The 21,879-nt window shown below is 55.4% G+C and overlaps 1 protein-coding gene across 1 annotated transcript in view; it reads right to left on the bottom strand.

Moving 5' to 3' along the window:
- Window positions 1-28: 28 nt before the first annotated feature.
- The window catches only part of LAMA5 (laminin subunit alpha 5), an 85,840-nt gene continuing 63,989 nt past the window's right edge, over window positions 29-21,879 (bottom strand). Inside the window, exons 30-80 of the mRNA XM_053958863.1 lie at window positions 21,537-21,738; window positions 21,006-21,132; window positions 20,676-20,815; window positions 19,787-19,902; window positions 19,318-19,529; window positions 18,994-19,198; window positions 18,696-18,840; window positions 17,982-18,122; window positions 17,465-17,626; window positions 17,222-17,323; window positions 17,053-17,136; window positions 16,603-16,833; window positions 16,061-16,174; window positions 15,656-15,783; window positions 15,345-15,425; window positions 14,716-14,930; window positions 14,357-14,457; window positions 13,727-13,907; window positions 13,353-13,496; window positions 13,121-13,272; window positions 12,925-13,035; window positions 11,950-12,061; window positions 11,251-11,421; window positions 10,201-10,397; window positions 9,998-10,114; window positions 9,767-9,921; window positions 9,402-9,543; window positions 9,081-9,183; window positions 8,883-8,996; window positions 8,587-8,766; window positions 8,069-8,211; window positions 7,697-7,873; window positions 7,319-7,455; window positions 7,085-7,238; window positions 6,848-6,981; window positions 6,586-6,748; window positions 6,100-6,228; window positions 5,756-5,907; window positions 5,254-5,386; window positions 4,843-4,983; window positions 4,509-4,639; window positions 4,257-4,424; window positions 4,030-4,162; window positions 3,750-3,907; window positions 3,443-3,629; window positions 3,027-3,179; window positions 2,751-2,910; window positions 2,533-2,663; window positions 2,342-2,432; window positions 1,526-1,645; window positions 29-1,400 (exon numbers count right to left, since the gene is read on the bottom strand). Coding sequence (XP_053814838.1) covers window positions 1,246-1,400; window positions 1,526-1,645; window positions 2,342-2,432; window positions 2,533-2,663; window positions 2,751-2,910; window positions 3,027-3,179; window positions 3,443-3,629; window positions 3,750-3,907; window positions 4,030-4,162; window positions 4,257-4,424; window positions 4,509-4,639; window positions 4,843-4,983; window positions 5,254-5,386; window positions 5,756-5,907; window positions 6,100-6,228; window positions 6,586-6,748; window positions 6,848-6,981; window positions 7,085-7,238; window positions 7,319-7,455; window positions 7,697-7,873; window positions 8,069-8,211; window positions 8,587-8,766; window positions 8,883-8,996; window positions 9,081-9,183; window positions 9,402-9,543; window positions 9,767-9,921; window positions 9,998-10,114; window positions 10,201-10,397; window positions 11,251-11,421; window positions 11,950-12,061; window positions 12,925-13,035; window positions 13,121-13,272; window positions 13,353-13,496; window positions 13,727-13,907; window positions 14,357-14,457; window positions 14,716-14,930; window positions 15,345-15,425; window positions 15,656-15,783; window positions 16,061-16,174; window positions 16,603-16,833; window positions 17,053-17,136; window positions 17,222-17,323; window positions 17,465-17,626; window positions 17,982-18,122; window positions 18,696-18,840; window positions 18,994-19,198; window positions 19,318-19,529; window positions 19,787-19,902; window positions 20,676-20,815; window positions 21,006-21,132; window positions 21,537-21,738 — 7,435 coding nt within the window. The 3' untranslated portion in view covers window positions 29-1,245. The remainder of the gene's footprint in view (window positions 1,401-1,525; window positions 1,646-2,341; window positions 2,433-2,532; window positions 2,664-2,750; window positions 2,911-3,026; window positions 3,180-3,442; window positions 3,630-3,749; window positions 3,908-4,029; window positions 4,163-4,256; window positions 4,425-4,508; window positions 4,640-4,842; window positions 4,984-5,253; window positions 5,387-5,755; window positions 5,908-6,099; window positions 6,229-6,585; window positions 6,749-6,847; window positions 6,982-7,084; window positions 7,239-7,318; window positions 7,456-7,696; window positions 7,874-8,068; window positions 8,212-8,586; window positions 8,767-8,882; window positions 8,997-9,080; window positions 9,184-9,401; window positions 9,544-9,766; window positions 9,922-9,997; window positions 10,115-10,200; window positions 10,398-11,250; window positions 11,422-11,949; window positions 12,062-12,924; window positions 13,036-13,120; window positions 13,273-13,352; window positions 13,497-13,726; window positions 13,908-14,356; window positions 14,458-14,715; window positions 14,931-15,344; window positions 15,426-15,655; window positions 15,784-16,060; window positions 16,175-16,602; window positions 16,834-17,052; window positions 17,137-17,221; window positions 17,324-17,464; window positions 17,627-17,981; window positions 18,123-18,695; window positions 18,841-18,993; window positions 19,199-19,317; window positions 19,530-19,786; window positions 19,903-20,675; window positions 20,816-21,005; window positions 21,133-21,536; window positions 21,739-21,879) is intronic.

Below are 21,879 nucleotides of genomic sequence, written 5' to 3'. Positions count from 1 at the left end.
GCCTGATGCTTACTCTCCCCAGGTAAAGTGAAAGAGAGTAACATAAAACTTTATTTAACTCCAAAGTATGTACCAGTGATTTACAAAGACCATCTTTAATACTACAATTTTAAAAACAGGTCATAATTACATTTAAGATGGACATGTTAAAAACCCATTTTACAATATTTACCCCTCATAAAAAAAAACCCACAATATAATGATATAAGTTACAAGTCCATTTCAGAAGCAAGATTTTGTCCCCAAGTGGCCAGAGATATATATATACACACACAAATATATATATGACGTGTAAGTGCACGAGTGAACTGGGTGTCTTGGGAGAAAAAAGCTGCTTCAAGTGGAGACTGCACTACACCAGGGCTGAGGGAGGCTGAGCAGGAGCCAGGGCGGGTGAGGGCCAGGTGTCACCCCACACACCTGGCCAGATGTGGAGGTAAATCTTTCTATTTCTTCCCTTTCAAGCAATGGGTTCTTGCTTCACACAACAGGACTTTTGTCAGTGAACTACCAGTGCTGAATGCAAGTGCAGAGCCAGTGGTGGTTGTGCCTTTCTGCTTTCCCTCAGCTGTTCTCCCAGCCTATTCTGGTTTTTTGATTCTTATAAATTACTGTGATAGGAAGATGCTAATTCTGTGAACAGAATTTTGTCCAAGTTCCCCCTTGCAGAGCTCTTTGCGAAGCAGTAGCAGGTGAGCTGAGACTGCCCTTGGGGGGAGGTTAAATGTGCCCTTGCTTATAAAACCCCAAAACCGACGGAATTAATCCAGTTTGTCCTAATTGCATTTATTATAAAACAGAAACTGCCTGCAGCCTTTATCAGCAGACAGTCTGTGACATTTATTAACAGCCTCAAGTGTTCAGTGAACTAAATCTATGTGCCTTGTACATGTGGGGTGAAGGGAACAGGGTTCAGGACGAGCTGCAGGGCTGCTCTGTGCTCCAGCCCACGCTCCCACCACGAGCCACGGGGCAGCATGAGCCCTGTTGCAGATCCCTGACCACCCAGGAAGGGCTCACCTGTCGCCACATCCTGCTGCAACTTTTTGGTTCTATTTGTGAAACATCCCTGAAGTGTCCCCTTCTCCCCAGCTGTCCTCCCCTGCCCTCCTTCCCCTGGGATTTGTGGCCCCTCTGTGCCTGCAGTCACTGGAGATAAGTGTGTCCGAGCACGGTCAGTGCTCCGAGTGGTGACGCCGGGGCCGCAGCAGCGTTCTGTCCCTCAGGCTGCCTGTGATGTGGCACTTAGAGCACCGGGCAGCCCTTCAGGCCGACAGAGCCCCGGGCAGTCCCTGCTCGAGGCAGGTCCACGTGCTTCTGGTTAATCTGCAGGCTCCTGACACAGCCCACGTAGTGAGGGAGGGGAGGTAACAGCAGCCCCGTGCTGGCCTTGTCTGTCTCTGCAGAAGAAACAAGGAAAAGCAGGCATTAGTCTGGCAAAGGCTTAACCTCTTCCTCGCACCAGGAATAGTATCTCCCTTGTCCTTGGGGTATTTAATTCTGGAGCACATCTTTCCCAACTCACCTGGCAGCCCTCCCAGGGAGAAGGTTGCCCTTGTGCTGGGTGCAGGAGGCTGACTGGGTCCCACTGTGTGGTTGCCTTCTGTGTCCACATCCACCTGGATTACGTTTTTCCATTTGGTAACTTCAAAAGAAAACAACAGTCAGTGCTGCTTCCTTACCCAAGGAGCAAGCCCACCTCTGCTATCTAGCCTAGACCACTGCTGGAGCAAGTACAAAACTATTGTGAGGGTCAAAAGGCCTGGCCTAGCTCTTGGAAATGCCCAGAGTTTGGACAATCTCCCCCAGAATCTCACCCCGCGCTGGCTGAACAAAATGAAGGTTTAAAATAGAGCTGTGCTGAGATGGGGCTGCAGCTGTGCCCCCACCCCAAAAAGGCCTTGATGCAAAACAGCACTTCCTCAATGGCAGCTACATTAAAGGCTGAGTTTCCTGTACAGGTATGAATCCTGCAATTCCTGCTCCCAGCTATGGGCTTGGAGCCCTTTGGACACACTCGACACCAAAGCAAATTGGGCTTTCACTTCAAGCTGGACACAGTCCAGGATGGATCAAGTCCTGTGGCACATCCTTGGCCTTGCCAGCAGCTCCATGAAGCGGAAAAACAACCTGCCTCACCTGACTACCAGAACTGACAGTGCTAAGATCAGGCAAGAATTCTTGTTAATTAGGAAACTGACCTCATGGCAGCTACAAACTCCCAAATTAAGTGCATACAGGAGGGGGTAGGGTTTAAATTGCTGAGCCTGGGCTTGTCCTGAGCTCCCCTAGGAGATGTGGGCTGAGCAGAGGCACAGAACCACGGGAGCTGTCACCTCACCTGCAATGGTGTGCCACTGCCCGTCGCAGAGAGCTGGGCACGTCACCGACGCTGAGAACTCATCAGCCCCAGCGCCTGCTCTCACAGTGACCTGGGGTGAGACAAACCCATCAGAGCTGGAGAGCTGAGAGGGACAGGCAGCGGACACCCACTCCCTCTGAAAACCTGTGGGGAAGCCACCCTCCCAGTACCTTGGTCTCCTCCATGTAGAGCAGGAGATGGTGGCTTCTCCTCGTGCCGATGTGGAAGATGAGGCCAGAGGCACTGCGGGGACGGACCTCCAGTGTCACCTCCAAGTCCTGCTCAGTCATCACTGCATCAGCTGGAAGAGAAATGCCATTGGTGAGGAGAGCACCAAGGGGATTCCCATGGAATGTGACCCTCCTAGTCCCAGGCCACAGTGGGGTACCTAAGGCGATGGAGCCGCCATCCGCAGTGAAGAAGACGCCGCTCTCCAGTGCGCCCTCGTAGCACGGCGTCACCCCAGAAGTGCGTGAGGGGGGCCCCAGGGGCCTCCCGTCCAGCTGCAGGTTCCTCAGGCAGCCATCAAAGCTGGAGGCCGATGCAGCCTGTGGAGAGAGGCCACTGAGCACAGAGGGGGCAAAAACTGGGAGGCACGAGGAGATGCCATGGGACTGGGAACAGGCTGAGAGAGGGTGATGCCATGGGGCCGCCAAGCCCTTACCGGTATGTGAGCCTTGGCTTTTCCAGCTGGAAGCCCCCCCACATACAAGGGGGTCTGGGCCACGAAGAGCCCTGTGGTGGCCACTGCAGCACCCTGGGCTCGCAGCCCATCGATGACCAGCTGAGCCCGGCTCTGGTCTCTGCTGAAGAAGACCTGCAAGGAGCAAAGGTCAGCGCCAAGACTGGGAGCTTCCTGGCTTGGGAGGAGCCCCAGGGCTGCACCCAGGGAAGGGAGGCCTCAGCTCGGAGGTCCAGCCAGCCCCGGCTGCGATTTCGCTGTCCCCTTTGCTCCCCTGGAACTGCAGCGTCCCATGTGCAATCGAGAAGCAACACCCAGAGCAGGGCTGCACTGAGCCAACCCCTGCAGGGGCACTGATGTGGTTCAGGGAGGTCCTGCTGAGCCCCTGCCCCGCTCACCGTGTGCCACCGCCGGTCACGGTACTTGTCCTTGCTGCGGACGCGCAGCCGGCGCCTGCCGACCTCCACCAGGAAAACAAAGCGCCCGTTGGAGACAAAGAGAGCCATGGAGGAGCCTCGCTCGCCCGCCACGTAGAAGAGCAGCCCACTGGAGGAGTTCAGCTTCACCTCCAGGGAGAAATGGGACCTGCAGGGCCAGGGAGTGAGTGATGGGAGCACCCGGCTCTCTGCAACTGCACGGCACATGTGCTTCCAGGCCGTGATCCCAGGGCCAGGAGGCATGGGGTGGGCATGGGGCGAGGCTCACCTCCACCCAAAGGAGGCTGGGATCTCATCAAACTCCCAGCGGCTGCTCGGGGTCCCCCCGAAGCGGAAGGTGCCCCTGGCTGCACGGGGCTCGGGGTGCAGCTGGCACAGCCCGTCCTGGTCGTGGCGGCGGCCCTTCGGCGCAGGCTTGCCTGGCACCTACACAATGGGCACCAGGGAATGGAGTGAGGGGAGCATCCCTGCCGTGCCAGCAGAGCTGAGCAGTGGCACCTGAGGAGGATGAGGAGGAAGATGTGGGGAGTTCTGGCAGCAGCTGGTACCTTGGGTTTCCGCCTGTCCTTCTTTGGAGTGACTCTGAGCTGCTGCGACTGCTCGCCCAAGGGACAGCTCATGGTGACATTGATGCTCTCCACATTCTGCTGCAGGTCCACCACCATCTGCGGCTCCGACATCCTACTCACGGGGAGAAAAGGTCCTTGTCACACATCAGCTGGGAGGTGGGAAGGGGCTGAGCCCTGCTGTGTGGAAGGGGCACGGAGTTGCTCACCGCTTGACGAAGACGTTCCCGATGCAGCCGGTGAGGTTGCTGAGGGCGCCTGGATCTGGTGACCCCCCGAGCTGGAAGAGCTGACGCCCGTCCTGGCGCCGCTGCCGCCGGCTGGGCCCGGGGCCCGTCCTGGTGTCCTGCAGCTCGTCATCCACGTACAGCCGGACCCTGGGGGTGGCAGCAGGGGCTCAGCAGGACCCTGTGGCTGTGGGCACCCCAGTCCCTCAGCAGCACCCACAGCAGGACACGTACCCACGGGCATCGCTGTAGAAGGCCACGTAGTGGGCCCTGCCATCCGCATAGGCACTGTCAGTGGTGACTTCGCTTCCCAGCAGGTTCAAGGCCAGCTGGCCTCTCTGGAGGGACACCTGGCACGTCCCCTCCTGCAGAAAGCATCACTCAGCCACTCAGCAGCTGAACCCCAATGAAGAGCCCACTTCCCCACTGCCCTCCAGGAGCTCAGGGTGCAGATCTCACTGCAGGATCCACATCCTGGCCGCACCAAAATCCCCTCTTTCCCAAGAGGAAGCAGCACCCTCCCCAGCAGCCCCACTGCTGGGATATCCAGGGGCCTGCAGGTGCCCACCTGGGTGGAGTGGTGGTAGAGCAGCCCCTCAGGCTGGCTTGTCTGGAAGCTGAAGCCACTGTAGAAGTCCCGCAGCCCCGGCACATCCGTCAGAGCCACGGTCAGGTAGCCGTGGCCATGGACACTCACTGAGCGGGCAACCTGTGAGAGACAGCACAGAGCCAAGGTGGGAGCCTGGCCCTGGCCCTGCTGGGGCTCTGGGATATGAATGAGGGGCTCTGGCTGTTGCTATGGCCAACCGTGTGGATCAAGCACCTCACCACGACCCCTCTGCACTGAGGACATGGGAGGTTTATGCTTGTTTCTGTGTGAATGAGGGAAGGTGGGGCCTGTCCTGGGGGTCCTGTGCTCCCTTTCCCTGACAGAGCCTTCCCCAGCACGCTGGCCAGGCTGCCAGGGCTTTGTGCTCACCAGGAGGTCCGAGGTACACCCGTAGCTGACGCCCACAGTGCTCATGCGTTTCAGGTCGACGTATTTGCCAAGAGCCTTCAAGCCCTTCATGCAGCCCCGGATGGGCCCACCCATGGGGAATAGAGATTTCAAACTGCAGGAGAAGCAGACAGGGTTAACAAGGACAGCCCCAGGCAGGACACAGTCCTGGGCAGGATCTATCCCTGCAGTTCTTTCAGGCAACGTGCCTGGGAATCAATTGTGATGGTCACGGGTATCTCCAGTGTCAAGGCTGCTCCAAAGCGCGCAGCACAGCAAAGGAGGATTTGGTGATATCCTCACCAGAGATGGAAAAGTTACCATCCTTAAAAGCTCAGGATGATGGACAGGGAGAGGAAAACTTCTCCCCCAGTTTCAGCGGGGTTCCAACAGCCCTGGATGTGGCTGAGAAAGGGCCAGGGCCACCACCAGGGACTCGAGGGGAACATGCTGATTGCCCCACCCCATTGCAGGCTGGACCCACCTGGCGGGCAGCACAGCTGGGGGCACACCCCCCAGGTAGTAGGAGACAGCGTTCTCCAGGGAATTCTCCTGCTCCACCACGAAGATGGTGAGGCGCTCCACCCGCACCAGGATGCGCTTCTTGTTATTCATTTTGAGGAGGAAAATTTGGATCTGGAGACAAAGCAGAGAAATGATCTGTCAGTCTGGGGCAGTTAGGTCCATCACAGAGAAGACAAAGTGTCAAGTTAATGGTTCAAGTCAAAGAACTTTTTGCAGCTCTTCCCCCCTCAGAAACAAGGGTCCATGTGCCTCCCCACCCTGGATGAGGAGCCCTCCCTCCAAGAGAGCCCCGTTACCTCTTACCGCTTTGTTTGTGGTGCTGCTGATGGTGAGGGAGGAGGAGTTGCTCGGTTTTGCCATCTCCAGGCCAGAGCTGAAATCATAGTAAAGAGCCAGCTTCCCATCCCGGATGGCCAGACACAGGAATTGACCCTGGGGGAGGCAGGATGGACATTCATCAGGTGCCCAGGATGCAGCTGTGGCACTGAGCCCATCTGCCCTTTAGCACCGGTGGGAGTAGGTCCCACTTCCAGTGCCCTGGTCACAGTTATTTGGGATTTGTTTTCAAACAGCAGCCCTGTGCTGGGGGACAGGGATAACACTGCAAGCTGGAAATGCTCCTTGCAGCACTATCTGCCCCAGCCTGGAGCATGGCTTTTAACAACAGTGCTGAAATCCTGCTCCAAGCAGCCCTGAGATCTCCCAAGTGTCCTGAACTGGGAACGCCTGCAAGCAGGCTTGGGACTGTCCACTGAGGGATGAAGGCTCCCCAGGGGAGCAAGCACCTGCCTGGTTCTCCAGGAAGAAGATGATGCCGTTGTAGGAGACCACGCGGATCTCCTGCTCGAAGCGCTTGGTTGTGCCAAACTGGCTCTCAAACTTGATCTCCGCGTAGCCGGTGCCATCGAAGTAGGAGCCGTCAGTCAGCCAGGGGTCTCCCGTGGACTTGGACCTGAGACACACAAGAGGCATCAATCCCAAGGCACGGAGCAAGCAGGGCTGAGCTCAGTGCCTCGGAGCAGGCTGCTCCCGGCCCGGGCGTGGTGCCCACCTGGCGCAGGGCTTCTCGGCAGCGGTGTCCAGCTCGAAGGTGTGCTGGAAGTTGTAGAGGCTCACCACCTCCTCGTTGAGCGTGTCCAGCTCCAGGCACCCGCGGTAGTTGGGGTAGCGCAAAGCAGGAGGAGGCTGGGAATTAAACCCAACACTTAAAACGGGTTTGCCCTCCTGTGAGACCCTCCAAAGGCAGCTCTGACACCTCGTAAAGCCCTCTCCCCTCTGCCTGCCTCACCGTGAAGCTGGAGGGGTAGCCCCCCACGTAGAAGACGACGTTGTGTGGGTCCAGGTTGAGCAGCCCCTGCTCTCCCTTGGCCACGCTGTCTCCCTTGATCTCGTGCACCCTCTGCCTCTCCACGATCACCGACATGTGCCCGTACTGCAGGATCCTGCAGCGGGAAGGGATGGTCAAGACCAGGGGAGACCCCCAAAGGAGCAAACCCTGCCCCTCCCTGAGCAAAGGCCCTACCTGTTGATGCTGATGGTGACAAACTGCTCTCCAATATCCTCGTCGACACTCAGGGAGGTTGGTTCCTCGTCTCCCAGTTTGTAGATCCAATGCACTCTGCGGTCCTTGAGCACAATGCCCAGGTAGTCTCCAGTGGCCTGAACTCAGGGAGACAGTGCCACATGTTGGCATTTGGGACAGGCAGGAGCTCTCCCTGATGCTCCCAGGGCTGCACTGGACAAACAGCCCCCTATTCCACTCCTCACCCAGGCTGATGGCTGCATCCAGGGGTTTTGTGTCCCCCACAAAGATATTCAGATACCAGGCAAGGGGCTCATGTACAGGCATGGACATCATTGATGCAACAAGGGCTCCATCCACCCTCTGGCCCCATCTCACCTCTTGGCTGCCCAGGTACAACACAAACCGCCCCTCCTCTGCCTCATCCTGCTGGCTCCTGGGCTCAGGGTTTTGGATGTAGAATTTGAGGGATGTGTAGGCTGCTAAATCCTGCAGATTGCTGGGCATCCGGACCTGCACCCCTGAGCTGCCATTGAATTTCATGGGCACTTTCACCTGTAGGGAGAGAAATCCAGCCCTGTGGCACTGAACCCACTGCCACCTGTCTGGTCACTGCCAGTTCTACCAAACCCCACAAGAAAGGGACCCTGCCTGGCTTCCCCAAACACCCTCCCCTTTGCACGCTACCCTCAGGTAAGCCCTCCTCCACCCCAGGCCCTCAGCCCAGCTCTCACCCTCCCCTGAGCTCACCTTGCTGGCAGCGTTCCTCGCCTGTGTGATGAGCTGCCGGATCCTCACGATGTTCTCTGACACGGTGGCGTTTTTGTTCCTCTTGTTCTCCAGGCTGCTCAGCTTCTCCAGCAGCAGGGGAATGGTGCTTTCCAGGCTGGACACTGGGGAAGAGGAGTCAGGAGTTTTGGAGGTTAGCAAGGAAGGGAAATGCAAAGTTCGGGCAGTTTGAAAAATGCAAGTCAAAGCAGTGGTAGCTGTGGGCAGTCACAGAGAGATCCCCCTAAACCAAACAGCCTTGAGGGTGTCTGAGAATGCTCCAGTGCATGCAACCTCCTGCAGTAAAGCTACAGGTGATACAGACATTGTAAGAGAGGAAAAGAAAAGGGCCAGCACTTAAAGCCTCCAGTATTGGCCACATCCCCCTGCTCTTGATCTGGAGCTGCAAAGCACAGCTTTCAAAAATACTCTGGGGGCATCTGTGAATGCAGTGGCTCATATCAGACTCACCCTGGCAGCACACCAGGCTCAGCACTCACCAGATTTCCTGGCATCCTGGACTGCCTGGTTCAGGTCTTCATTTCGGAGGCCTCCATACTGATTTTTCCACTCATCCAGGTTCTTCTTCATGGTGCTCAGAGCATCCTCCACTCTTGCAGCTGTTTCGTTGGCCTCAGCAGCAGCTGCTTTGGCATTCTGGATTGTGTCCTTTGTGTCCTCTGCAAAGAAAGAAATATCTCTGAGGTGTCCATGAGCAGGGAGGAAGCACCTTGGATCACAGTCAGTGCACGAAGAAGGGAGCAGAGAGAACCAGTCCAGCTGCCCCAGAACAAACCTTGCTCCCTGCCCAGCACGTCCTGCACAGACTGGAGCTGGGTCAGGAGCTGCTCCTTCCTCGCACGGAGGTCAGCCAGCTTGTCCTTTGCTGTCTGCAGAGTGCCTTTGATAGCTGCAATTAAAGAAATGCACATGCAGTTTGCTGGAGCTCAGTCCAGCCCAAGGGATATCAGATCCTGGGAGGAGCCTCTCTCACCACCATTGAGTTTGCTCTGCTGTCTCCTCGCAGCCTCCTCCAGGCTGCTACTGTTCCTCTTCAGCGTTCTGGAGGTGGCCCCGAGGTTTTCTGATACGACATTCTGTGAAAAAAACATGGGACTCTGAAGAGGAATCCAAGTCTCTGGCTCTGACTGCACACAAAAATGCTCGTTCAGACCACTGCAGAGGGGTGTGACAGGGAGACCCGAACAGTGAGTGTGGCCCCAGCTGTGGCAGACTCTGCTCTCAGGCACAGAGCGCAGTGCCCTTGTGTCAGTTTGTTTTTTGCCCATCTTACAGGGCTTCCCACAGCACATACCATCAGGGCCTCACTGGCTGCCGTGTCAGCATTGTGGGCTGCTTGCTCTGCTTTCCTCACAGCTTCAATGATGCTGGCGTAGGCATTGGAGGCATTGACTGCCCTCTGGATAAAGCCATCCTGGTTTGTGTCCTGGATAATGCTGTGTTGGAAGATGAAGCCATCAAGTCCATGGAGAACACTCAGGCTCTTGCCCAGGCCCTCACAGACAAAGCCCTCTGTGCTCTTCAGCACAACGTGTGCTCCAGTATAAAACTTTGGAGGTGATACCCCACTGTTCCCCTGCCATGGTGGGGCTGCAGTTTCCCATCCCCAGCTCTGGCAGGAGACAGCCTGACTAGTGAGGGTCAGGACAGGTGCCTCACCCAGACAGGTTCCTTGCGAGCTCATCCAGGAGCCGGGCGTGCTCCTCTGCCTGCTCCACTATGGGGATCTTGCTGCTGGCTGGGGAGAACTTCTTGACCCGCTCGGTCAGGGGCAGCTTGGCCCCATCCAGCAGCGCTGCCAGCTTCTCGTATGCCTGCAAGGACACCAGCCACTGCCGAGGGCTGCCACACCTCTCCCTCTGCCCATGCCAGAGTGCCTCTGCCACTCACCTCCTGTGCACGCTCCATCATCTGCAGGAAGTCAGAGACCTGGGCAAGGGCGTCCTTGGCCATCTGCAGGGTCTCCTGCACCAGTGCATGCTGCTTTTGGAGTTCCTGGCTCTTTTGCTGGACACAAAGACCCAGGGTTAGGGACCAGCAGGGCTGGGACAGCCCTCCCTCACTCCACAGCCAGGACTGTGGTGGAGGTCTACCTGACTCTCCTCCAGGTTGTTTCGGTTCAGGCTGTTCAACTCCTCTGTCTGCCTGGTTTTGTTCACGGCCTCGTTGAGGGCATCTCGCAGATCCATGAGCTGGGAGCTGTGCTGGGCCAGCTGCTCCTGGATGCTGCTCACCAGGTCCTGGTTGGACTGCCAGCGGGCATGCAGCTCGTTCTTCACCCGATGCAGCACTGGGGAGGGAGGGATGAGAACTGTTGCTAACTCCTCTTCCTGTTTTAAACAGACTCTTCATGTGCCTGGCTGCCTTAAAGCCTGGCTCTGGTCTTGGCAGATATCAAGGCCAGAAGTGACCATCTTCCACCCCTCCCTCCCTCCTTCCTTTTCAGCCTAGATAGCACAGGATCTTGTCCATGACTGTCTCCAAACCCTCAGTGCTGGTGAGAGATGGGATCTCTTTCAAAGACACACAGCCATGCCTGAAAAGCTCCAGATGATGGAGAAACTCCATCTGAGGCCTTGATTACTTCCACTGTAAAAAATTACTTATTTCCAACAAGAGCCAGTTTAAAAATCCAGCTTTCAGCAACTAAATTATGTTTTACCAAGGCCTGTTAATCAGAAGTGCTCTCTTTGTGCAGTGCCAGCATCCCTGGTTGGGCTCACTGCTCTCACTCCTGCAAGCATCCCCTCAGGACAGCAGAGCTACCGTGGGAGCTGGCTGCTGATTGCTACTCTATGGGGACAGCAAATAGGAAGAAACATGGTGTGACTTATTCCTATCCATGTGTGATGTGAATACATGACATAATAATGGTGATTCCTGGTTCTAGGTGTTGTCATTTTTGTTCATCAAACAGAACTACCTGCTTAGTTCTGCTCTGAAATTTGCCTTAAGGGAAAAGGAAGCACGAATTGTCCCACTGGAGTGTCACAGGGGACTCTGAAACTCCTATAAAAATTGCTGGGGGTGCCTGGTTCTTAACAGCACTCTCTAAACACGACCACAATGTGCAGTGTCTGCGTGGGCTCCAAGCCAGATCCAGCAGGACCTGGGGCAGCCCCGTGCCACCGAGCTGGACTCACACTTCTGAGCCTCCTCGTGCTCACGCCTTGCCAGCTCCTCCTGGGCTCCCAGGCTCCTCTCCTTCATCTCCCTCAGCATCCTTTCCACCTCAGCCAGCTTCTGCCGGAACTCCTCGCCGGACGTGGTGCTGGCGTTCGCTGCCCCAAGCCTGGCCATCTGCCGCACCAGCTCTGCAGAGAAACCCACACCCCTGTTAGACTGACCAAACCAGGCCCTTCACAATTCCCTGAGGTTCTTCTCCTTACAAACCACTGACAGCTTGCAGGCAGCACTCAGACAACAAATTGCTTGAGATCACCCAGAGGTACTGCCCCATGTTTCAGCCTCCTTGGCCACTACCAGTAACACATGTTACATCCTGAGCATCTTTCTGTGCCTCTACCTCTTGTCCAAGATCCAGCCACTCTCTTTTGCTCAATCTCTCCTGAGATTGCTGCTGTTTTTTTGCATTTTTAAGTAACAATTATGGAAGTTGAATGTGTTTTTTTCCCCAGACTTGTGTTTAGCCAAGCAGCTGAAACTCACAGTAAGCCTGGTCAGTATAAAAGCTGAGATTCTGCAGGGATCTTCCTTTGTATTTTCCCTTGTTCTCTCCATGGCTTTCTCTAAGCACTGGAGTACTTGGCAGTGGTTGATACCAAGAGCATGGCATATCACAGGGAAAAAAAACCCCGAAGTGAAGACCCTTCTTGACATACCTGCAATGCCCCTCTGGATGCTTTGGATGTGCAGCAGGAGCTGTTCCCCTCTCTGGTACGTGTCCCTCGTGTGCTGCTCAATGCGAATCGCTTCTCTGTGAGTCATGGTCATCTACCACAAAAACACCAGCTTAGTTCAAGTATGAGATGATATTTTATGTGGTTTGTCAGTGGGACTGTTGCTCCCAAATGGCACACAAGGCCTGGGAATGTGAGGTGCTTGAACGAGCCTGTCCCATGCTGCTGTCCCACAATGCACTGAAGGATGATCTTATTTAGCATCTTCAGAGAAGCACAAGCATTAAATACAGCTCCAATGCAACAGGCTCTGGATGCTGGGACAATCCCAACACCACAGAGTTCAGCACTGCTCTGTGCTCTTAACACAGGGAAGCCCCAAAGCCTGGAGCCAGGCACGCCTGGGTCCTAATGAAGAGACAGGGGCTGCAGTCTGCCTGTTTGGTACACACAGGGCAGTGTCTTTGCGGCTGTCTGGGGAGGTATGTCATCAAGTAGAGATTTTTCCCTCTCCTTCAGACTAGAAACAGGCAGTTTTTAAATCAAATCAAGTGAAATCAAATCTTGCTCAGTTTATACATTCTCTGAAGATGCGACTGCTAGGTTTTAGACTGGATATAGATTCCATCCATGATGGACCCTGATGTTTTGTGTTCCTTACTTGTATGTCCCTTCTATAAATGATATTTGATTGAATTAATTTTTACTGCTTGAAGTTGGAGCCACCTCAAAAGCAAGTACTAAATCAAGATAGTATCATGATGTTTACTATGATGTTTAACAGCTCTCCAAGGAAGAAAAGCAGGTAACCCAGCTTGAGCACCTAACACTGCAACTTAGTTCTGCTCGAGCAGGAGACCAACCTGCCTGAACTAGGCTCCTCACAACCTTCAAAGACCTCATTTTGGTTAAAGGGAGACTTGTGCTCTGGCAAAGAAAGATGGAGAAATACCCTACTTTGTGCTGCAGTGCATTCAGGTCCTGTGTGAGATCCATGTTCTCATCCTCCAGCTCATCAGCCCTCTGCCTGACTCTGCTCATGGCTCTGTGGTACTCACGGAGCTGGTTCTAGGAAAAAAAAAATGAAAGAGGCTAAATCAGACCAACAGGCCAGGAAACATAGGCAGAAGGTGATGTGAAGCCTTCCACGTACAGCAATGGCCAATATGGTGCCGTTGAGGCCGTGGAGGCGAGCCCAGGCGATGGAGCTGGCGTTGAGGGTGACCAGCTGGCCGCGGATGGACGGGAAGGACGCCTCGATGCTCTGCAGGTCCTCCAGCAGGAGCAGGACACAGCTGTCACACACTGCAGGGGGACGCAGCAGTCAGCACAGGCCCTATCCCGGGCTTCCCTCCCCTCTCTCCCCAGGACAGCGGGACACAGACCTTCACACTTCATGCTGTCGGGGCCGTTTGCCACCAGGATCTCGTGCTCGTGCAGGCAGACATCACACTGCTTCCCCGTGAGCCCGTTGGGGCACGTGCACTCCCCACTGCGAGGGTCACAGGAGCCCCCTCTGCACTCACACTCTGCAGGGTTGAGTAACAGAGAATCATTTTGTGCTTTTACCACTCTGGAGAGAGGGGAGGGAGAGGTTTTATTCCAGCTGTGCCCATCCACACACCACTGCTGGGGGTTCCCTGTGCAAAGCAGCGATGTGCACAGGCCCTCAGACAGCTGCCAGCTGTTTTCCACCTTCAGCAACTGGACCAGCAGCCCAGCCCTGTCCCAGTGCCCCTGGCTGGGACCCCACACTCACTTGTGCAGCCGCCCTGGCCGAAGCCCCAGTAGCCCGGGGCACACTGGTGGCAGCGGGAGCCGCTGACGCCGGGCAGGCAGCTGCACTGGCCACTCTGCACGTGGCAGCTGCTCCCCACGGCACCGACGTCGCAGTCACACCTCCGGCAGCCCGAGCATCCCTCAAAGCCGTAGTATCCCTCCTAGGGAAAAGCAGGACATGGATGCCCTGGTCAGCAGGTGTGCCCCTCTTCTGGGTCAGTGATGAGGGACCCCAGCTTTCCTTTTCTAGGTTTGTTTTGAGCACCACAAAACTCGAAGCAACACGGTAAAGATGTGGAGCTGCAGTGAGAACACAGACACACCCCAACACTGCCCTGTGAACCTGCCGTTGCCCAAGGTGGATGCACTCAGAAAAATGGGGTTTACTGCAGTTTCACAAATGATGCCACTTTACTGGAATGCTGCCTGCACTGCTTGCTGCCAGATCTTTAATTGGCTTTTGCCACGTACAGCAGCTCATGCAAATTCAGCCTTCACCAGCTGGCAGCCATCCCTGCTCAGCTCACGGGCCTGGGGGATGACACACCAGGGCTGCCCCTCATCCCCATGACAAGGACAGTCACCATCCCAGGGCCCAGGTGACCCTCACCTCGCAGCGGTCACAGTGCTGGCCTGTCACTCCAGTCTTGCAGAAGCACTGGCCAGTTTGTGGATGGCAGGAGTCAGTCCCACAAGGCGAACAGCTGCACTCTGCCAGGGAAAAATACATCCAGTATTACACTGAAGAGCCTGTCAGCCACTCACAACACTTACTGCTAATAGCAAAACTGCTATTTCCCCCTTATCTATCAAAGTTAAGACAGAGCTTCTCTCCTCTTGGATTTGCTTCTTATGTTCATGACCTCTTTTGCAAGCTGCATTTGGGCCGCTGTTCCTCAGAGAGAGACGAGCAGTGCTGGGAATGGGCACCCTCCCCTTGCCCCTGGGCCAGCTGCCTGCCCCACTCACGTGTGCAGTTCTTGGCTACCACGGCGTCCCCGTAGTAGCCGGGCGCGCAGAGCTCGCAGCGCGCGCCGGCCGTGTGGTGCATGCAGCCCGAGCAGGCGCCCGTCAGGGAGTCACAGCTGCTGAACAGCATGTTGGGATCCGTGTTCCCGCTGCAGTCACAGGGCTGGCACGAGCTGCCAATCACCAAAGGGTTGCCGTAGTATCCCGGGGCACACCTGCAGAAACACAAGTTACAACAGGAGTGAGGATCCTGCGGCTCGCGCCTGCACCCTGCACTGGAGTTGCACAACTGGAACAGTGTGAGCATCCAACACTTGGAACTGCTGCAACCCTCAGGGATCTCAAAGCACTCTGTGTTTTGCCTCATGATACCTCAGAAAGGTGCCTTTATCCCAGGCTGCAAGTCAAGGCAAAGCACACCTAAGTCATACACCCACAGTAACAGAATTTCAGCAGTTGGGCATTTGCAGGCTGAAGAAGAATGAAGAAATGCTTCCAGAACAAAGCACACAGGGGCAGAGCCAGCTCTTTCTGTTGCAGTCCTTAAGGAGAAAACTTCTCTGCCACAGCAGCGTCTGCACAGGGTTAGTGCCTGAGTCCCCCCCAAACACAGGTGCCACCCCCCTTACCGCTCACAGTTTGGTCCAGCGTAGCCAGGCTTGCAGAGACACTGCATGTTGGATCCCTTGTGGACACAGCCAACAGCAAAACTGAAATGAGAATGGGGACACAGGGAGGAGCAGTTACCACTGATGTGGTGTCAGGGGAGCTGGTCACTCATTGTGGGCTGCTGGGGCCTCAGATAAGAGGCCATGAACATGGTTTGGGACAAGGACAAGGCTGGATTTGGGATACCTGCCCTGGTGGGGCACAGAGTCATTCCAGTGGTTAAAGAGTGAGGCCAAACAGGCAATCCCATTTTGGGATTACTTGTGCTTACTTGTTGGAGGCAACTGAAAGAGGGCATGGGCACCCAACACACTGCAGGGGTTCTTGGGCAGAGGGGCTGCCCATGTAGCCGTCCTTGCAGCGCTCACAGTGGTCTCCTTCTGTGTTGTGCTGGCAGTTCTGCAAGGAAAAGGCAAGCCCTGGGCTCAGCACTGACAACAAGAAATGGTGGATGCACTAAAAACTCCCTATCAGGATGCCTCAGTCCTTCGTGGGAGAGCCCAAAACTGCCCTGCACCCTAAGGTGACCCTGAGCAGGGTCACCACTGAAACAGTGAAGCCAATGCTCTGACTCAGGCATGGTTCTGTCAGCTCAGTTAGTATGGAAAGAGCTTTTGAATCACATGCTACAAACCTCCTAACTCCAAAATATCACACTGCTCCACTGTTTACTTACAAGGCATATCCCAGAGCCTGGCAGGCACTGATCTGAGTGGCCATTGCAGTGGCAGGGGATGCATTTTCCCAGGAAGAGCCCCTTGGTGTCCCTGTAGTAACCTGGAGCACATTCCTGAGAAGACAGAAAAAGGCAGATCTGAAAAACAGCCTGATACTTTTGGGAAAAGCAAAGAAACGAAATTAGTTTCCATGACAGAATTCCCACTGGGTTGTACTGATGGAGAAAAGATTATAAGCAAAGATGAAGATTTTTCAGCGTAGTCCCTTCCTCCTTTTAACCAGGAGAGAACTGGGCAGAGAGAAGGACCCATTCCAAGGTACTGCAGCACCTGAATGATTTCCCCATCACATCCCTTCCAAGAAGGCAGATGAAACTTTTGCACATCTCCCAAGCACACGGTGGAAAACGTTCCGTCCTTTGGAACAACCCAAGCTATCATTTCAACTGAAGCCTTCAAGAGCCAGCTTGGAGGCAGCTGCTACCCAAAACATGACTATCTGACCCCTCTGACTGGAACAGCACGTCCACTTCCCCCTTACCTGGCAGGAGTCTCCCTGGTAGTTGGCTGGGCAGAAGCACAGCTCCACGTTGCTGGCACGGATGCCCGTGGCTGTGTCCGTGGCCATCTCCAGCACCACACGGCGCAGGGACACGGAGGAAGAGAGCTGGGAGAAGAGTGCCCGGATCTGCAGCTGCTCCAGGTTTGCCAGCACCATCATGAGCTCCTCTCTGGACACGGGGTTGTGAGTCTCTGTGTGCCTGAAGTTACCCTGGTGGGAGAAAACCTGGCATTACTGGCAGGAAGCACAAGCATCTGAACATGCAGCCCAGCCTCCACATCCCTGCTGCTGGAATCTTTCCCCTTTGCATGTGTGAAAGAGCCCTGGAGCACCTAAAATGCTGAGCTCCAAGCAACTGTCCCTCTGTCTGCATGAGGTCTTGTCCTTTCCTGCATTATCTGAGCACTCCACCTGTGTGTGCAAACTCACCTCCACCAGCTGCAGCTGGCCTTGATGTGCCTCCCCTGGGGATGGGTAGGCACCTTCCAGAAACATGATGCTCATCTGATTTCCCTGGGAAAAGCAAGGAAGGCATCAGTCATCACCTCATCCTGCTCCTGCATTAGCAGGGGGCACCAGGCCATTTCTTGGGGTGTACCTTCAAGATCACGTCCGGCCGGGACTCCATGGGAACGAACACGTCACCCCTGCGAGGGTTGGAGTGCAGCTCATAGCGAAGGTGCCCCCCATAGGAGGAAACCTGAGGGAGAGACAAATCCCATACGTTGCTGCAAGTCCACACCACTGAGACAAGACAGAGACGGCCGTGTTCAACTGGAGTGTGAGCAGTGCCTGCATGTCAGGCTGCTGGTGAGGTCAGGGTGGTTCCCCATTCTCTTACCTGGTCCCCAAGGTAGGAGTTGGGTGCAACCCAGTAGAGCTCCTGGTAGGCATCTGGGAGGTTTTTGAGGTCAGCAGTGACGAGCTGCTCCCGTGGGCTCAGAGCTGTCGGCACTTCTTGGCGGTCGCTGCTCAGCAAGAGCCACCCGTTCATGTCGACAAACTGGAGGGGAAGAGCAACTCTGGGTCTTCTAGTGGAGTTACACAAAGTATTTGTGTGTTGATGCTCCAGAAGAATAGGTCCCAGAGCAGCAGAAAGGGGAATAACAGGCTCACACCTCACATGCATCTTGATGAAGCCACGGGAAAGCTGATCATCACCCCCGCCCAGCACATGAGACCCCAGAGACCAGGAAAAGGGGCTGAAAGCAGGAGATGGGCACAGGGAGTCAAAGATAACCCTCCTCATGGTGTCTTCAGTAGGATTAATGCAGGACAGAGACCCGAGGGCAGCAAGGAGCCAGGTGGATGGGAACACACCTGACCTGCAGGCTCTGGTGGCCCCCCGCCCCGCTCACCTCAGCTCGGTGCTTCTCGGCGCTGCGGCAGCGATCGGTCGCACCGAAGCAGAAACACTTGGTGCAGCCCTTGGGGTTGGTGGCATCCAAAGAAAATGTCCCCAGGCGGCACTGGTCGCACCTCAGGCCCTCCACATTTTCCTGAAAGATAAGCAAAGCTCAACAGTGTCAGCAGCTTCTCACAAGGCCTCAGTGGAGGACAGGGACGGTTGGCTGAGTGATCAAAGCAAAGTGCTGTGGTGCTGGAAGACGTTAAAGCAGTCCCCCAAACAGGTTTGCTTGTCCAGAACCCACCAAACATTAAATTCACCTAGAGAAAGCACTTATAAGCCCTACAAAGAGGTTGGAGCAGGCAGCTTAGAAGGTGTTTTGAGTTATTCTGCTGCCATGGAGCCAGGAGCCAATAGGGCTGACAGCTCCACCTGCAACAAGCTCTGACACTGGGCAGGACTCAGACTGGCCATCTCCCCCAGAGACAGCCCAAGGAGTGACTTCATGGCCAGAAGGATGAGGAGATAAAGCTTTTCAGGGTGCTCTGAACCCACCAGCCCATGGGGCAGGCTGTCTGCAGCTCAGGCACAGCTCAGGCGCTCTCCTTATCCAGCCCTGCTCCCTCCCTGCATGCTGGGCACACGCAGCCTCTGCCACCCCCTGCCAGAGCAGCAGAGCCGAGCCAAGGAGAAAGGCACCACATGGAGGCACTGGGGGACTGACCTTGCAGTGGCACTGCCCCGTGACCGGGTCACACACGCTCGCTTCAGTGCCAGCCTGGTGGCAGTCACAGCGCCGGCAGTCAGGGTAGTGGTAGTAGCCAGGGGCACAGAGGTCACACTGTCGTCCAATGATGTTGGGCTTGCACCTGGGTGGACACAAGAGCCAGAAGAGCTTTCAGAGCTTTCCTCACCCCCATTCTGCACATTTCCTCCCTTGAGCTTGCCAAGGTGTCCCATCACTCCAGCAGGGGCCAGGGATGCTGCCAGACATCCCCAGTGCCAGGACGAGGCTCCCTCACCTGCATTGCCCACTGTCCACATCACAGCCTGGCTCTGTCAGCTCCTGCACGCCGGGCCGGGAGCAGTTGCAGTCCTCACAGCCAATGAGGGGGTGGCAGCCGAAGGTTTGGGGCTCACAGACAACACACTCTGGCTTCAGGGTGTGGGGAGGGCAGATGCACTGCCCCGTCACTTCATCACAGAGACGCGTCCCGCAGTCACAGGCTGCAAGGGGCAGAAAAAGGCTGGGTTTGGGCGAGCCAGACCCAGGAACCCAAGGCAAGCGTGGGGAATGGATAGAGAGCACAAGCTGGGAAGGCAGAGCAGGGCACAGGGGAACTCACGCCTGCAGTTGGGGAAGCCCCAGTAGCCGGTGGCACAGCGGGAGCACTCGCGGCCGATGACGTTGGACTTGCAGGGACACTGTCCCCCGAAGGGCTGGCACTGGCTGCCCCGCGCCCCGGCCTCGTGGCAGCGGCACGGCTGCGCCCCGTTGTTGTAGAAGAGGGACAGCGAGATGGCAGAGTCACGGCAGAACCTCGAGGATGTGCTGGGGCTGCAGGGGAAGGCAGGAGGGGTCAGTGCCGCCCATCCCCACAGCCTCCCCAGCACCCCAAATCCAGCATCTCCTGCAGGCACGGGGACTTAGTGGGGGGGAGAGCCCTGTGACACTGAGAGCTCCCAGATACCTGCGTTTGGTCAACAGAGGGAAAACCTCAACCAGCCCCTCCCTGCCACACATGAAGGGATGAGGTGCTGCTCCCTGAGGAGTGTGCAGACAGCAGAGCGGGCACCCAAAGCCAAGCATCTCACTTGATGTAGAAGCTGTTGATGCCACAGCTGCTGATGAAATCATAGGACTTGTCCAGGGGTTCCTCCTGCAGGTACTGGGAGGTGTAGCTGTCCTCAGGCACCACAAGGATGTAATCCTGCAAAGCAAGGATGAGCTGGGTGAGCCAGCTCAGGGAGACAAGCACCATCCAAAACGACTCCAAATTCCAAGTGCACCTCTAAGCTTTCATGCCTTGCTGGGACAGAACACAACACAGCAAGTACTGCAAAGACCAGGAGTCACCTCTCTACTGAGGTCTGTCCATCAGGGTCCATTTAACCAAAAGCTCCACATGAGGAACAGCACAAATTCATTGGACTAAAACCAGGCAGAATACCCCCAGAGCACAGCACTGGCTGTGCCTCAGCAGGGAGGCAGGCAATCTTTATCATCTGAAATTTCTACACATGAAGGCACCTGGGTTCCAGTTCTGTCTTTCAGCCATTTATCCATATTTTGGTCAACCTTCTAGTCCTGCTGCCTGAGAATAACAAGGGCTACCTACTCTCATGATGAGGCCTGCCTGAACAAACAATATTATCCAGGTTTAAAATATTGCTAGAGCAGGAATAAGGCTTATTCTGGATTATCACAAACTATGTATGCAAAATAACAGCTTTGATTTCTGCCTGGTTTTGATATCAGAACCAGACAAGGAAGGACACTCTCTATATATAGAGAAGCTGCCCCTGTAAATTCTGCCCTCAATTCCACACCACTAAGGTTGGAGACTGCAAGTTCTAGGGTAGTTCAGAGATGAGTGATGGTAGGTAACATTCCTGCGGTCACACAGTGATAAAAATCCAATGAAAAGCCCTCTGCTGAAGCCTGCCCAGCGTGCTCTGGGGAGCTTCCTGGAGAGAGGCTCACCAGCCACAGCTGCTTGCCCTCTGGCACTCGAACAACCACAGTCAGATCATTGTCAGTAACATCCAGGATGATTTGGTCCTCAGAAACCACCAGGCTCCGACACCCGTAGCCATGTGGGCAGAAATTCGCATTGGTCTGACCTGAAAAGAGAACAAATGTGTTGGTCTCACGTGTCCCTTGAGTCCCCATCCCATCCTCCCAGTTTGGAAGGGGTAAGTCAGTTGTGCTTCGTTTTTGCAATCCCTAAAGAAGCCACAGTCAACCTCTGGCATGGAAAACTTCCAGGGCTTCTGCCAACCAGCAGCTTCCCCAGGTCCCTGCTCTTCTCACCTTGCCAGATGCGCCCACCATTGATCAGCACTTCCACGGGGAAGGTGGGGTGGTTGGGCTGGTAGAAGTGCAGGATGAAGGCGTAGCGTCCCAGGGTCTGGATCTGGCTGTTAAACACCACTGCAGCCTGCCCCAAAACGGGAGAATACAGACAAAAATCCATGTCTGACACCTGCATCCACACCTGGGATGTTCTTGAATTATTGCACAGATTTGTGCTCTTATTGCACAGCTGCCAGGTCTTGAGAATTCAGTGAATCAAGCCCCCCTGACTCCACACTCTCTCCCCTCTGATGCTGCCACCTGAAAAGCTTTTCCCGGGATCCCAGAGAATCAAACAAGGCTGGATAAAGCTAAGACAGGTGGGTCCACAGGAATTACATGTTCAGGGAGAAATTTAAAGCTCAGATTAAATTCTGAAAATTCTAATTGATAAAGCATTAATCAACAGGTAAGAAAAATTTCTCCCTGACCCAGTGGTCCAGTGTCACAGCACCAGCAAACCAGCCCAACTCATGCCTGTGCCCCTACCTGTGGGGACTGCAGGAGGATGAGCTCTGCAGTGGGGTCCATGGCTGTGGGAGGACGAGGGGCAGGCTCCACTGGCACCCCAGCTGGAGCCACATGGACAGCCTGAGCCAGGGGCACCTCTGGGGCGATGGGCAGAGCCTGGGCCCCCTCCAAAATGATTGACTGAGAAAGCTTCAGGAACCTTGAGGGGACACAGGAGCTGCTGAAAAACAAGGAGTAAACAGGATGTGAGTATGTCCAGAAAGAAAGAGAGGAGGGAAGCATGCCCTGTAACTCCTGGTGGATTACAACGTGTGCCTGCTGAGGGACAGCTCACTACCAGCACCCCTGGGGCTCTGGGATA

This window comes from Vidua chalybeata, chromosome 17, assembly GCF_026979565.1.
Source record: "Vidua chalybeata isolate OUT-0048 chromosome 17, bVidCha1 merged haplotype, whole genome shotgun sequence".
Taxonomy (NCBI): domain Eukaryota; kingdom Metazoa; phylum Chordata; class Aves; order Passeriformes; family Viduidae; genus Vidua; species Vidua chalybeata.
This window is presented reverse-complemented; position numbering and strand designations above follow the sequence as displayed.